This window comes from Capricornis sumatraensis, chromosome 2 (genome assembly GCF_032405125.1).
Source record: "Capricornis sumatraensis isolate serow.1 chromosome 2, serow.2, whole genome shotgun sequence".
NCBI lineage: Eukaryota > Metazoa > Chordata > Mammalia > Artiodactyla > Bovidae > Capricornis > Capricornis sumatraensis.
This window is the reverse complement of record NC_091070.1, coordinates 81,905,650-81,922,892: the sequence shown is the minus strand read 5'-3', so window position 1 is coordinate 81,922,892 and position 17,243 is coordinate 81,905,650. Positions and strand designations below refer to the sequence as shown.

Genomic DNA, 17,243 nt, shown 5'->3' with positions numbered 1-17,243 from the left:
TTCAAAGTCCTAAATACATACTACAATCTTTGAGCCACCATCCAAGTGTCAATTTAATATCCCTCAGAAGAACTTTTAAAATTACCATAAAGGAATTTCTTTCCACAGACATTACATCTTGCCTCAAACAATTAAAAACCAGGGGAGACAATCTGTTACCTAAATGATGTACTGTCAGATCAATTTCATTATTATTGATTCTAGAATTTTTGTTAATGTAAGAAATAAAATTGAACAAACCAATGCAATGAAAAGTTGTGAGAATTACTCCTTATTATGGAAGTTTAGGGGAGAATTTTTTAAGTTTCAAGGTGAAACACAAATTCTCTAAGTCATTTCCTTTAACGAATTTTCACACTGAGTATTTAATAGGATAATCACTAAATTATAAAAATAATCATACTCTAAGTCAGTATCATAATATCATGCAAAGAGGTATATATATTAGGCTTCAAAACATGCAAATACAAGTTTCAGTAATCCTTTGTTAGGGCAAGCATTAATCATTAGTAACATTTAACATGCTCTGGTCTGTAAAAGGTAAACCACTTTACTTACTGAAAAGTGTAAACCTTTTTTCTAAATTAGAGGTATCTATAAACAGTTTATTATTCTCTCAAAGAGTCTCACAAAAAGCAAAAGGCACATAACTATCTTTTATGATTCATATAAGAATAAAAACAATTTTTAAATTTGAGAAGTATATCACATAAATTTTTAGATAGTATACATGAAAATGCTAGTTAATAGCCACTACCAACCAGGTTTCAAAAACAAAGTACTCGGGAAAAAACTTTTCTCAAGAGCTAAAATTTAATAATGCCTTACATTTCAAAATGATATTCATGAACTCTCACCTGATTGAGATAATGATATTCTTCTGGTTGTTTAAGATGGAACGCTAATCTCTCTTCTTCACTTGCTCCTGCCAGAAGGTAATAGAATACATGATAGTTCCTGTTGGAAACAAAAAGTATGGTTTTATAATGAACATGGTCTATGGTTATCATTTAACAAGAAAAAAATTAATTTATAAACTGTTTCAGCTTCGCTTCATTTTTTTAATAGAAAGGTGATAAACTCTACTGAAATGCTGCAGGGGAATTCTCTGGCAGTTTAGCAGTTAAGACTCAGTGCTTTCACTGCCATGACACAGGTTCAGTCCCTCGTAGGTGAACTAAGATCACACAAGCCACAAGGGACAGCCACGTAATAAGCAGTACAAAATAAGATAATGTTTTGTATGCTGCATCAAAAGACAAAGGTGAAGGCGGCAATACACTAAAGACCTCTAAAAATTCCCTCCACAAGACCAATCAGAAAACTAGCAAGTTTGTCAGAATAAACTCTAGAAATTAACCAAAAATGTAAAGCAATCTAGAGAGTGTTTATATAAGAAAAAGAGCTGAATTTCAGTATAAACAGAACCTTGGTGGCCTTTTAACTTGCCCTAGTCCATCTCCTGCTTACCAGATACATGTAGCTTTCAATACCAACAGCTTACAACTGAGGTGGACACCAGAAGTCTGGCAGCTTCCAGAAGAGGGCAGAACAGGGGTAAAGTTCATTTAGAACCTCATTCCCTGAAAAATATCATTATTTGAACTGTCTGGTAGTTCCATGGTTGAAGTTACCTTCATTACTATTGATACCTTTATTTGATGTGATTCAGAGTTATTACCCCAGTATGAAAATCTTTGTTTCAGAGACATTTGTAAGAAACAATTAGTGGCAATTTTTTTTAACATACCAGCTGCCTGAACCGATGAATAAATATTAGGGCAAACACTGTAAGCTAACCAAACAACTTAAAGAGAAATGCTGGGAAATGAGACATCCACAGAGGCTTTAAAAAGCTCCAATATGTTCCTGGGAATCTAGAAGGCCATATGCATGCATAAAGTTGTGCCCATGCCCAGGGCTGCATGTCTGCTCAGCAAAGACAAGAGGAAATACTAAGCTCTCACCTATCACTAACTCAGAAGATCTCCACAAGCAGGAAGTAAAGACTAAGGCAGAATTATAAAATGCCTGCCTAGGAGTTAAAAGTCATGGTCCCTGAAACAAACAGTAGAAGACTTACTGTAACCAACCATTTATGGAACTCTCCGTTCAATTACTCCCTGGTGGCTCAGATGGTAAAGAATTTGCCTGCAAAGCAGAAGACCCAGGTTCAATCCCTGGGTTAGGAAGGTCTCCTGGAGAAGGAAATGGCTAAGCACTCCAGTATTCTTGCCTGGAGAATTCCATGGACAGAGAAGCCTGGCAGGCTACAGCCCATAGGATCACAAAGATCTGGACACGGCTGACCAACTACCACTGAGAAGCTAACCAAGGGCTTCCCTGGTGGCTCAGTGGTAAAGAATCCTCCTGCCAATGCAGGAGACACGAATTTGATTCCTGGGTAGGGAAGATCTCCTGGAGAAGGAAATGCCACCCACTCCAGTATTCTTGCCTGGGAAATCCCATGGACAGAAGAATCTGGCAGGTTACAGTCCATGGAGTCGCAGAAGAGGCAGACACAACTTAGTGACTAAAAAACAACTAGTTAACCAAGCAAATATTTAAACGGCTAAACTCGAAAAAAAATTAGACTTCAAATTGGCTCAGAAAATTCACAAAACAAACAGCAGGAACAAAATTAACAACCACAAATCCTAGGAGGGGGAGGAACTCCTATCTACAGCTCCCAAATGATTATTTTAAAAGTCCAATTATTATTTTAAATGTCCAATTTTCAACAAAAATTTGAGTCATACAAGGAAACCAGAAACTGTAACACATACAAAGGAAAAAACAATCAATAATAACTGTTCCTGGGGCAGTCTGAAGACTAACTTACTAGATAGGGCTTTTAATTAGCTGTTTTAAATACATTCAAAAAAACTAAAGAAAACCATGTTTAAAGAACTAAAGCATAAGAATGATGTCTCGTCAAACAGCAGCTATCGATGAATAGACAGAAATTATAAAAAATAATCAGAAAGTAATTCTAGGGTTGAAAAATATAATAAAATGAAAACCTATTTAGAGGAGCTCAACAGAAGATTCGTAAATCAGTGAACTTGAAAAAAGGTCAGTTAAAGCTAGCTAGTCTGAGGAAGAGAAAGAAAAATTATCAGTCTCAGGGATTTGTGGGACACCATTAAACAGACACCAACAAATGCACAATATGGAACACCAATATATGCACAATGGGAGTGCCAAAAGCAGAAGAAAAGAAGAGAAAGAATATTTGAAAAAAATAATGATCAAAATCCCCCCAAATTTGATGACAAACATTAACCTCTACATCTAAGAAACTTAATGAACTCCAGGAGAAAAAAACTCAGAGATCCACCTCTGGACGAATTAAAACTATTAAAAGACAAAGACAAAATTTTCAAAGCACCATGAGAGAAATCCTCATCAAGGGATCCTAATGTAAGATTACCACCTGATTTCTCATCAAGAGCCATGGATAGGAAAACAGATTCAAAGTACCAAAAGAAAAAAAAATCAAGAATTATATATCCAGCAAAACTATCCTCAAGAAAAAAAAAGAAGAAATTAGGATATTCTCAGATAAATCAAAACTAAATACTTCACAGCTAACAGATGAACCCCATAAAATGCTAAAAGGAGCTTTTATGGCTGAAATTAAAGAAGACAAGATTCAATTAAACATGAAGAAATAAATAGTATCAGTAACAGTAACTACATAGGTAAATATTGTAAAAGGTAGTATGAATGTCAGTGTTGTTTGTAAGGCTTTTTCCCCTCCAACTAGACATTGGCAAAAAGCAACAACTATAAATCTATACTGATGAGTCTACTGTTATAAACATTCGTACAACACTAACAACACAAAGTATAGAGAAAGTAACATAGGATAATGCTTAATGAACCTTTATTATATAAAAGGACTACACTAAGCATTTCATAAACATTATTTCACTTAATCTTCTGAACAACTAAAGGATAGTTTTCCATCTACAAAATAGGAAAAAGTATCTAAGAAGCAGAGAAGTTAGGTGAGATGCCAAAGGCATATCCAATACTTGAATGTAGGCTTGTTTAACTTCAAAGTCTGGCTCTTCATTTTATCTCACTGTAACATGAAGCAAATCATTTACCTCCCTGATATTTGGCTTCCTCATCTAAAGGAAGTTACATATATATCATCTCTGAAATTCCATATACCTCAAAGATTATAATAAAGTTAAGAGCTTTATTAAAAAACTTTGCTCAAATTAGAGAAAGAACACTAAGACATGGCAAAAGATCCAAAGACAAAACAAAAGATATCACCTAAGACACCCCTATTTTCCTGTTCTGATAGTCCTCCTAGAATTTAGAAAAGACAGCAATTCTACATAGTCATTAAAAATATCTCACAGCATCTTCAAAAGTACAGTATTCTTCCCATGACAGAAATAGCAATTATATGTAAAGCTATGCATGGTATAAACTGAATTAAAAGTCATAATACACAAAGATCTGAAAAATCAATCTGTATGATACAAGTGTTACACTCAATTTAATTACACTCTCAATTACACAAATTAAAATATGTACCGTTCATTATGCTCTTGATAAACGAGTCTAGACTTCTCCAGTAGATACTTTTCAACATAGGCACTAGAATAAAAATAGAATTGGTTGATATAAATAATAAAAGCCTAATATAAGGTAGACAAATATTTTATTAGAAAAGATGCAAATGTCTAAAGAATACTATTCAGAGTACATTTTCCATTATCATTGGTGGTACAGTGGTGAGCACAGCTGCCTTCCAGAGCATGTGAAGTGAAGTTGCTCAGTCATGTCCGACTCTTTGCGACCCCATGGACTGTAGCCTACCAGGCTCTGAGGAGCCTCTCAGTCCATGGAATTTTCCAGGCAACAGTACTGGAGTGGGTTGCCATTTCCTTCTCCAGGGGATCTTCCCAACCCAGGGATTGAACCCGGGTCTCCTGCACTGCAGGCAGACGCTTTACTGTCTGAGCCACCTTTCAGAGTATATTTACCATTATAATTGTGTTATGGACATTGTTAGTGTTATCCATGTTCAATTCATAAACTCCTGTGTTTTTTTAACTTCCATAAAGCAAAATAAAGTCAGGAGTTCAAAACATGGCACTCAATGCCTACAAAAACACAGACCTGACTTTCTTTCCAGGTTCAATACCATAGTACATTCTTTCAAATATTATACTTTGGCTAGGCTACTAAATAAGGCTCAAAGATATACTTTCTTTACATATCCATGCTGTTGCCACATCCTGGAATAAATGTGTTTATGCTTGCCAATTTCCTCAGAAAGCACTCATTAACTGGACACTGTATAAGCACTGTTCAGATACAGAAATAAGTGATACACTACCTGTTTTCAAATGATATACTACCTGTTTTCAAGGGGCTTACAACTAGTGGAGAAAACAGGCAAACTAGCAGCTATCATACTGAGCTGACAGGATTTATTATAGAGCAATGACCAGAATATTATAAATGTAAAAAGAGACACATATGATTCAATTCAAGAAGGAAAAAGGATGTAAGGAAGAACTCTCATAGAGAGTGAGTACACAGTACTTAACTAATATGGATATAAAAATCATAAATAAAAACTAGCACACAACAACCAGTTTACATATGTATGTATAAAAATATGTCTGTATGTGTACGTCTGTGGGTGTTTTTGTCTTTGTATTGATCAAATGAGAATCTCTTCTCAGGAATGCAAAATGATCCAAGATTGGGAAGATAATGATAATATTAATAAATTCAAGAGTGAAGATCAGACTAATTTCCATGGATGCCAAAAAGGCCTTTAATAAAATTCAGTAGCCATTACTGACAAAAATACTCAAAGAACATTAAAATCAATGCTCAATTCATTAACATGATAAAATGTCCTAAAGCCAATATTCTACTTAGTAAAGAAAAGTAAAGGCATTCACACAAGTATCTAGAAAAACAGTATCATAGTTTAGGAGGTATGTAATCAAACAAGATAGAAAATAATCAGAGATATAGGAACAGAAAAAAAAGTTAAACTATCTATTTTAGTAGATAATATAATAAACCTAGAAATGGTGAGAGAAACAACCAACAGTAAAACTAATACAAACAATAAATCAGCAAGATAGTAAGATATAAAATTAATATAAAAATCAATAGAAGTAATTGGGGCTTCCCTGGTGGCTCAGATGGTAAAGAATCTGCCTGCAGTGCAGGAGATTTGGGTTCAATTTCTGGGTCAGGAAGATCCTTTGGAGAAGGGAATGGCTACCCACTCCAGTATTCTTGCCTGGAGAAATCGATGGACAGAGGAGCCTGGGAGGTTACAGTTGATGGGGCCACAAAGAGTCGGACATAACTGAGCAACTAACACATACAAGTAATGTACAATTTTAGAAGATATAATGTAAGAGAAAAATCACACTTTTAATAAAAATGCAACATTAAAAATAACATAATATTTATGAATAAACTCAATAAGAAATATAAAAAGCTAAAAAACATGTCTAAAAACCATAAAGATGTTAATTACTCCAAAATTTATTAATCCAATAAAACCAAGCCATGAAAGACATGGAAGATTCTTCAATAAATATTGCTAAAGAAGAAAGAATGCAATCTGTAAAGACTATATGCTATATAATTTCCAATTATGTGACATTCTGGAAAAGGCTAACCTATTAAGACAGTGAAAAAATGGGCAGCTGCCAAAGGTTAGTGGGTGGAAAGGGATGAACACGTGGGGCACAGAGGATTTTTAGGGCAGTGAAACTATACCTTTATACATTTATCAAAGCCCATTCAATGAACAACAAAAATGGAACACCCTAATGCAAGATACTATCAACAGAGGAAACTAGGGGATAGCATGAAGAGGCATAAGGGAACACTCCCTATTCTGTTCATTTTTGTCATTAATCTAGAACTGTTCTAAAAATAGTCTATTAATTTTTTAAAAGCTATAAAGAATATTGCTGGCACAACCAGAGGACTCTGATCACAGACTGTAATAGCAAAAACTATAACTATGACAAAATTAAATACCCTGAGTATAAAATAGTATACAGGAAAATGTCATTGTGGCTGCTTTAGGAAATACAGTAATTATTTCAAGGGGTCAAGTTATGTACCCAACTTACTCAAAGACAATTTTTTAAAAACAAATATATGCATAAAAAAGAAAGATAAAGCAAATGCATATAGTTGTTAACAATTTATAAATCTAAGTACGGGTGGATGGATGGTACACTATTCTTAGAACTTTCCTTTTAGAACTTTTCCTAGAAAAGTTCCAGGTTTGAACTTCTCCAAAAGAAAAAAAAATTGAGAAAAAAATTTAATGTAAATACTAATGTCACTATTTTCATTAAAGAGCAAACGAAAAACCTATGGTTTATAAAGGGGCAACGGCAAACATTTAAACATCTCCAAAGCTTGATACTGCTACTTACCCAAGTACAGTGCCTGTTTCTTGGTAATTTACTTGAATAAACTTGCCAAAACGACTTGAATTGTTATTATGCGCTGTCTTTGCATTTCCAAAGGCCTGTCAAAATAAATAATTCTATTTTAAAAAATGGAATATCCTTAGATCATCTCAACAAGAAAAAAGTGCTAAAGAGATACTAGAAAAGCAATTCACTTATAGCTTCAGGCTCTCATACTTCAGGTAAAGTAACTAGTATCCACAATAAAGTCAAGTAGATTGCATTTTATGCTACTGAGTAAACTAAGTCTTAACTGTAAAAACGTATTGCTCAGTACAAATCAGATTTTACTTTCACATTCCAGCGCCAGCAAATTTTCTTAACACATTTATATATAATATATATTTAATACATATATACATTTTAAAATCTTGCTAAACTGAAATAACAGGCTGGGAAAAGAATAATTACATCAAAACAATTATAATTTAGAACAGTATACAAGAAATAAAGTTTCATCATGCAATATATTATACTGTATTTTGCCTATTGAAAACAAAACTACAATACTATTTTAGAAAGAATAAAAAATATATAAGCTTTCTAAGTTATAATCCAAATTATATACCATGCAATGAAATATTACCTAGCAATAAGGATGAAACTACTGATACAGATGTCAATATTGATAAATATTAAACGTTATGCTATGAAACCACACACAAGAGTACATATTATAATATAAAATTCTAGAAAAGGCAAAACAAGAGTAACAAGAAGCAGATTAGAAGCTGTCTGGGAATGGGGTAGGAGTGGGAAATGTCTAAAAATGGGACACAGGGGTAATGAAAATATTCTATAACTTGATTATATGATGGTGGTTACCTGGCATATACATTTATCAAAAATCACTAAACCATACATTTTAAGTGGCTATATATTATTTCAAGTTAAATCTCCATAAAATTGAAATTTAAGAACCCATGGTTGAACTCACATATTCAACACCTTAAATGAAATCTTCAATACATACTGCTGAATGAAAGAAGGCAGTCTTAAAACATTACATACTGCATGTTTTCATTAATACGACATTAAAAAAAAAAGAAGGAACAACAAACAAATTGTCTCCACAAGTTCATGTGAGTATGGAAGGGCAGAGGGTATGAAAATAAGGAAAAGCATCAGGGAGTTTTACAGGGATAGTGGAACTACTCTGCATCCACTGCATACAGGTGACTACACAAATTAGTACGTTTTATCATTTATACAATTCTACTGTAACGGTATTTTTTAATCTTAATCTATACTTTTAAAAATAAACATTAAAAAGCAAAGCAAATAAAAGACAATTTCAGACATACAAATGTGAAAATATTCATCACAAGTGAACCCACACTAAAAGAAACAAAGGAAATCCTTCGTGCAGAAGGAAAATGATACCATGTTCAAATACAGATCAATGTAAGGAATGAAAACAGCAGAAATAGTAACCACAGGAGTAAATATATAAAATACATTTTATTACTTAGGTCTCTTGAAAAGATTACTAAGAATGAGATCAGAGAAAATGGTAAAGGTCTCTGAAATCCCTCTCCCCTTCATAAAAGAAATAAAACTAACAAAAATTGTCAAAATCAACTTTTTGATGAATCTGGAAGTTAATGAAAGGCTTAGAGTAATCCCCTATAAGAATAACATTTAATCAAGGAAAACAGCTGGATTTCAGTAAGAAAAGCAAGCACTGATGGCATTTTAACTTACCTGATTACCAATTCCCTCTCCCGAGCTCCACAATGACAAGAAAACCAACACCCTACAATTACAGTTTTTTCAAAAAGCAGTCTCACCTAGAAACCACTGGAAAGATCAGACTAGAGTTAAAGTCAAAGCCCTGTCCCATAGATAATGGTCACAATTTGACCTATTTGGCATTTTCCTAGAAAACCTCATTCAAAGGGCTATCTTTATTTGACCTAATAAGAGAGCAGCCTTTTTCCCATTAAAAGTAGACTGGCATATGATTCACCAATCCCACTGTTCAGCATATATCAGGAGAAAAATCTAATTTGAAAAGAGACATGCACCCCTGTATTCACAGTCGCACTATTTACAAGAGCCAAGACATGGAAACAACCTAAATATCCATGGACAGATGAATGGATATAGATGTGGCATCTGTACGGAAATCAAGAAGAAATGGTTAGAATCAGACATGGAACAATGGACTGGTTCCAAATTGGGAAAGGAATATGTCAAAGCTGTATATTGTCACCCTGCTTATTTAACTTATATGCAGAGTACATCATGCGAAATGCAGAGCTGGATAAAGCATAAGCTGGAAACAAGATTTCTGGGAGAAATATCAATAACCACAACTATGCAGAAAATACCACCCTTATGGCAAAAAGCAAAGAAGAACTAAAGAGCCTCTTAATGAAAGTGAAAGAGGAGAGTGAAAAGGCTTACTTAAAACTCAACATTCAGAAAAGAAAGATCATGGCATCCGGTCCTATCACTTCACAGCAAATAGATGGGGAAACAATGGAAACAGTGACAGACTTCATCTTATTGGGCTCCAAAATCACTGCAGATGGTGACTGCAGCCATGAAATTAAAAGATGCTTGACCCTTGGAAGAAAAGCTATGACAAACCTAGACAGTGTATTAAAAAGCAGAGACATTACTTAGAAGACAAAGGTCCATCTAGTCAAGGCTGTGATTTTTTCAGTAGTCATGTATGAATGTGAGAGTTGGGCCAAAAAGAAAGTTGAGTGCCAAAGAATTGATGCTTTTGAACTGTGGTACTGGAGAAGACTTTAGAGTCCCTCGGACTGCAAAGAGATCAAACTAGTCAATCGTAAAGGAAATCAGTCCTGAATATTCATTGGAAGGACTGATGCTGAAGCTGAAACTCCAATACTTTGGACACCTGATGCAAAGAACTGACTCACTGGAAAAGATTCTGATGCTGGGAAAGATTGAAAGCAGAAGGGGATGACAGAGGATGAGATGGCTAGATGGCATCACCGACTCGATGGACATGAGCCTGAGCAAGCTCCAGGAGTTGGTGATGGATACGGAAGCCTTGCGTGCTGCAGTCCATGGGGTTGCAAAGAGTCAGACATGACTGAGCGACTGAACTGAATTGATATGTAAACAATGAAACAATACTCAGCCATAAAAAAGAATAAAATAATGCCTTCTGCAACAACATAAATGGACCTAGAGGTATTATACTAAGTGAATTCAGAAAGAGAAAGAAAATTCCATAGGATATCACTCATATGTAGAATCTAAAATATGACACAAATAAACTTATTCATGAAACAGAAACAGGCTCACATAGACATAGAAAATATTTGGTTTCCAAAGGGGAAAGAGGTTGGAGAGGGATTAATTTGGAATTTGAGCTTAGCAGATACACACTATTATGTGTAAAACAGATAAACAACAAGGTCCTACTGTATAGCAAAGAGAATTAACTATATTCAGTATCTTGTAATAACCTACAGTGGAAAAGAATATGAAAAAGGGTATGTGTACATATATGTACGTGTGTGTATATATATGTAGCTGAATCACTTTGTTGTACACCAGAAACTAAAACAACATTGCAAATCAACTATACTTCAATAAGAGAGAAAGAGAAGAAAAGAAAAACGAAATGGTGAGAGCAGACATCTGTATCTTCTTTCTGATCAAAGCATTACTATTAAGTACGTTTTTAACCTATATTTTTATAAATAGGTGTTCTTAATCAGATTGAGAAAGTTCTTCTTATTCTGTTTGTTGAGAGTGTCTTTTTTGTTTGTTTGTTTGCCTGCTTGTTTTAATCATGAAAGGGTGTTGTTTTTGTCAAATGCTTTTACTGCTATCTATTCAGATAATGGTGTAGCTTTTGTCCTTTAATCTATTAATGTTTAACACTGCATTTATTTTTATATTGTTTAACCAATCTTTCATTCCTTAATATAAATCCTACTTTACCATAATACTTCTTTTATATTTTGCTGAATTGTTTGCTAGTATTTCCTTAAGAATTTCTGTTTCAAGGGATATTGGTCTGTAGTTTTCTTATGTTGTGGTGTCTTTGTCTAATTTTAGTATCAGTGAAATATTTTGGACCTTGTAACTTTAGAAACTTTTCCTCCCTCCTGTTCTATTTCTTGGAAGAATTTTAAAGGATTTGTGTTAATTCTTCTTTAAATGTTTGGTAGAATACATCAGTGAATCCATCTGGTCCTGGGCATGATTTCTTTCTTAAGCTTTTCACTGCTAAGAAACAGACTCACAGACATAGAAAACAAACTTATGGTTACCCAAAGGAAAAGGGGGTGAAAGAGGAACAAATTAGGACTTTGGGGTTAGTAGAAACATCAGTTCAGCTCAGTTGCTCAGTCGTGTCCGACTCTTTGAGACCCCATGAATCGCAGCATGCCAGGCCTCCCTGTCCATCACCAACTCCTGGAGTTCACTCAGACTCATGTCCATCGAGTCCGTGATGCCATCCAGCCATCTCATCCTCAGTCGTCCCCTTCTCCTCCTGCCCCCAATCCCTCCCAGCATCAGAGTCTTTTCCAATGAGTCAACTCTCTGCATGAGGTGGCCAAAGTACTGGAGCTTTAGCTTTAGCATCATTCCTTCCAAAGAAATCCCAGGGTTGATCTCCTTCAGAATGGACTGGTTGGATCTCCTTGCAGTCCAAGGGACTCTCAAGACTCTTCTCCAACACCACAGTTCAAAAGCATCAATTCTTCGGCGCTCAGCCTTCTTCACAGTCCAACTCTCACATCCATACACATGACTACTGGAAAAACCATAGCCTTCACTAGACAGACCTTAGTTGGCAAAGTAATGTCTCTGCTTTTGAATATGCTGTCTAGGTTGGTCATAACCTTTCTTCCAAGGAGTTAAGCGTCTTTTAATTTCATGGCTGCAGTCACCATCTGTAGTGATTTTGGAACCCCCCCAAAAAATACATAGTACTACATATAAAACAGATAAACAACAAGGTCCTACTGTATAATCACATTATATGATTATATGATTTATAATTATCTATAAAGAATCATATTCAATGTCCTGTAGTAAACCATAATGGAAAAGAATTCGAAAAAGAGTGTGCATGCACGTGTGTGCATGCATGCTCAATCGCTCAGCTGTGTCTGACTCTGTGCGACCCCATGGGACCTGCCAGGCTCCTCTGTCCACGTGATTCTCGAGGCAAGAATACTGGAGTGGGTTGTCATGCCTCCTCTAGGGGATCTTCCCAACCCAGGGACTGAATCCAGGTCTCCCGCATCACAGGTGGATTCTTTACCATCTGAGCCACCAGGGATATATATAACTGAATCACTTTCCAGTATACCAGAAACTAACACAACACTGTAAATCAACTTACTTCATTATGAAAATTTTAAATTTAAATTCCAAAAAAGAGAGGGTTAAATCTGGGAGAAGATGTGTATATATTTTCAGAACACATGTCTGATAACAGATTTGTACCCAGTATACACAAAGAACTCTCTAAATACAACAGTAACAAGTTGGGCAATAGATTTTGACAGACACTTGACCAAAGAAGATATATAAGTGGCAAATAAACACATGAAAAGGTGTTCACATCATGAATGTATTATAGAATACACATTAAAATCATGAGATACCACTGTATACCTATTTGAAGGCTAAAATTAGAAAGGGTGACTATATCAAAGGTTAGCAAGGATATGGAATAACACAAACTGTATACACTGCTTGGTGGGAATGTAAAATAGTATGCACAATTTATATATAAGTTTGGCAGTTTCTTTAAGAGTTAAAAATATACCTATGATAGGACCTAGGCTAGCCAGGTGGCTCAGTGATAAAGAATTCGCCTCCCAATGCAAGAGATACTGGTTTGATCCCTGGGTCAGGACCATTCCCTGGAGAAGGAAATGGCAACCTGTTCCAGTATTCTTGCCTGGGAAATTCATGGACTGAGGAGCCCGGTGGGCTACACAGTCCATGGGGTGGCAAAATAGTCAGACATGACTTAGCGACTAAAATACAAAAACATACATGATATGATCCAGTCATTCCACTCCTAGCTATTTACCCAAGAAAAAAAACAGATAATGTCCACACAAAAACATAATATTTTACATATAATAACCAAAAACTGGAAACAACCTACACATTCATCAAAAGATGAATGAATAAACAAACTGTGGTAAATCCATACAATGCAATATGGAATACTATCTTAGCAAAAGGGATTATTGACACACACAAAATAACTATACCATGTGAGAGAAGTCAAACATAAAATAGCACATACTACATGATTCCATTTATAAAGAATTGTAAAATGTACAAACTAACCTACAATGACAGAAAGCACGTAAGAGGTTTCTTGTAGATGAGAGAAGTGAGAAGGAGGCATGGCAAAAGGATATGAGAAAATCTTAGGGATAATGGATATGTTTAGTATCTTGACTGTGATGGTGGTTTAATGGGTACACATGTATGACAAATTTATCAAATTGTAACAGATTAACACTTTAAATCTGTGCAATTACACCTCACAAAAACTCTTTCAAAACAAGTAATATTAACTCTCCTTTAAGCTTTAAAACAAAAAGTGTATTCTGTTTCCTCTCTACCCTTGATGGTATTACTTATAAAACATAACAAAAAAAATTTTCCCATATTCTCTGTATTTTCAAAGATGAACCCTTAGAATTTCAATCTTAGGCACAGATTTTAAAGCTGCAAAGACAAAAATGTATTGAAAAGAATATTTTCCCCAACTACGCATTACCATAGTCAATTGCAGACAGGAGTCCTGCCCCTGCTCTCTCCCTTTACAGGGGGATATATCTGACTCCAGTCTTCTCTTTCCTTCGCGTCACTAAGGCCCAAAGCTCCTCTTTGAAAAAAATACTGCCACTGTTACATCTTTCAGCCTTCCACACTGCCTCCTGTCTTCCAGTTTTCCTTCCTAACTAAAAAACGATGTCTATACTTCTATTTAGTTTTACTTCATTTTCTCACATCTAACAACATTTTAATTTCTTTTTAAGATATGTTTAAGGGTAAGAAAAATTATTTCTATACACTTACCTCAAGTACTGGTCCAGCGCCAAGAATGATTTGTTCCACTCCACTGGCAAATCCTTTCTGACTGAGGGCAGTGAGGTGATGAATAAGAAAGTTTGTGCTTTGAGTCTTTCCAGAACCGCTCTCTCCTGAAATAACGATGCACTGATTCTTTTTGCGCTGAAGCATGGCATGATAAGCTACATCAGCCACAGCATAAATGTGAGGCTCAAGTTTTCCCAATTGATGGTTATCATACATTTTAACATATTTGGGGTTATAAATAGGAAGAAACTTGAATGGGTTAATAGCTATCAGAATACTGCCAACATAGGTATAAATTTTTTCATGCTTAAAGCGATTTCGTAGGTTTTCTAAGAGAGTTTTCTCATTCAAATCAGGTAAGCTACATAAATCGTCAAAGTCCTTCTGTTGAGGCTGTGGAAGAAAACCCCGTTCCATCATCCTGCGACGTTCTTCTGTTACCCGTAGCCATGACTGAAGACTACCATAATGAATTGACCCATCAAGGTTTTTTTCTCTCAGAAGGAAACGGTAGTCCTCTCCACTCAGGCGATTTTCCAGAGCCATGCGGGGCCATAACATCATTCGCTGAACGGGACAGTCTGTTGGATTGAGTATCCATTCTTCTCCACCAAATTCTTTCACCTCTGCTAGAACGTAACATTTTGTTTTGTCAAGATGAAGCTTGTTTATAAGTGAGTCAATCACCTCAGCAGCCGTGGAGTTTTTTCTGGCAGGAATCGGACAGTAGATTGTCCCTTCTGAAATTGTCCCAGGATATATACGTAACGTATGTTCGTTATCCTCAAAGCGTCGTCTTCCTCCATCATTTATATTCATATTGGATCCTGTCCCATCAGCATGGATGGTATGTGTTCAGGACTGCGCAAATCATTTTCATGGGAAAAGAACTGCAACATAAAAGATGTGAAACATTAAGAAGTCATATTACACAAAAAACCGGCTTAACAATTATGTTGATTATATCTTTCAGAACAAAAAAATCCCAACTCTTCTCTTAGAATAGGAACAGTTCTTGAAAACAGTCTAACTGAGACCCCAATATTTCATATATTGTCCAAACCTGGACACTTTCTAAAGCAGCCAAAATTTTTTCAATGTTTTGTTATATTAGTAATTCAAAACCCAAAAAGTAAAAATAATAATTAATTTGTCGTCTACTATCTCAAGTGTTTCTGAGGTAGGTACCTGGAATCAGAATCAACTTCTTTCTTTATATATGAAAAAAAAACCTCACTGAAGACTGAATTAAGATGGACAAAACAATCACATAAATCTAATCATCATATATCCAAAAGCTCTTATACATAAAGCAAAACCAAGAAAGAGTGTCACCAACAAAGCAAAAATTTGTGAAAGTAAAAACAGTAAAAAGATGAGATCAGATAAACAGAAATTAAACTAGATAGAGTTATAACCAAGAAAACAATGAGAGAATCTTTCAACTATACTAGATACTAACAAAATGCTCTCCATAGTAGTTATATCAACTGACTATTGCAGTCACCCAGGAAGAGCTTGTGTTTCTTTGCCTCCTTACCAAAAGTCAGTACTGTCAGACTGGAGTTTTTGCCAATGTAAGAAATGTAAAAAGATGTTTCAGTACTTCAAATTTTATTTTCCTGATGACCACTAAGAAGGGGTAGTAACACATCCTATCATTTGCCATTGGGGCTATGACTGTTTATTCAATTTCCCCTTTTTGATTTGTCTTCTCATTATTAATTTGAATGAGTTATATATCCTATATATTCAATTTTCAGCTGAATGAGTGACAAATATCTGCTACCATTCAGTAGCTTATCCTTCTATTTTGTTCATGTTGCCTTTTGTTGTACAGAAGTTATATTTTTGATAAATTTATCAATCTTTTACAGGTTACTATTTCTTTTTTAATAAGCAACATTAGCAATTGCAATTGACTTTTATTATGTGTTTATTTGTACTAGTCATTTTTCAAAGCACTGCACGTGAATTATTTAAAACTCACAAGATGTCCCTGAGGGTTGTTTTTTATCATCATCATTTTACAAAAGAGAAAACACAGAAATTTTACATAACTAGACCAAATGTGATAAAGCTGAGATTTGAAGCAGGCAGTCTGGCTCTAAAACCTATATACTATTATCTCCTGGTATAGTTTTTCTAAATCTTCCTTTATCCTAAGGATATAAAGTTATTATATTTTCTCCTAAAAGACCAAAATTTTGCTTTTCTTATTTAAGTCTTTAATGCATACAGAACTTATTTTCATGTATGTTGTTAGACAGGGCTCATATTTATTTTCAAATCAAATTCAGATTAGCCACTGAACCAGCACCACAATGAAGATTCTAATCTTTCCCCACTGACTCATAATGTCTGCCATGTGGCTAATTCCATGTAAGTATCAATCTGTTCTGGGCTCTGTAATCTTTTTCACTAGTCTATTTACCAACAGTAAGCCTATCTTAATTAGTATAGCTTTATAATAAGCTTCGATTATCTGGAGGGCATATCACCTCAATCTGTTCCTCTTTAATGTTACTTTAACTATGCACCACCATAAAAAATTTAAATATCAGTGTATCAACTATAATGAAAAAACTTTTGGGCATTTTGATGGATTTTATAGATCAATATTGGAAAAAACTGATATCCTCCTGACTTCCCATTCATAAACACCATGTTGTTGTTTTTTGT

General features: G+C 34.9%; 1 protein-coding gene across 1 annotated transcript in view; it reads right to left on the bottom strand.

Moving 5' to 3' along the window:
• The window catches only part of MYO9A (myosin IXA), a 183,603-nt gene extending 168,223 nt beyond the window's left edge, over nucleotides 1-15,380 (bottom strand). Inside the window, exons 1-4 of the mRNA XM_068964194.1 lie at nucleotides 14,541-15,380; nucleotides 7,455-7,549; nucleotides 4,558-4,620; nucleotides 858-957 (exon numbers count right to left, since the gene is read on the bottom strand). Coding sequence (XP_068820295.1) covers nucleotides 858-957; nucleotides 4,558-4,620; nucleotides 7,455-7,549; nucleotides 14,541-15,380 — 1,098 coding nt within the window. The remainder of the gene's footprint in view (nucleotides 1-857; nucleotides 958-4,557; nucleotides 4,621-7,454; nucleotides 7,550-14,540) is intronic.
• Between the last annotated feature and the right edge of the window lie 1,863 nt (nucleotides 15,381-17,243).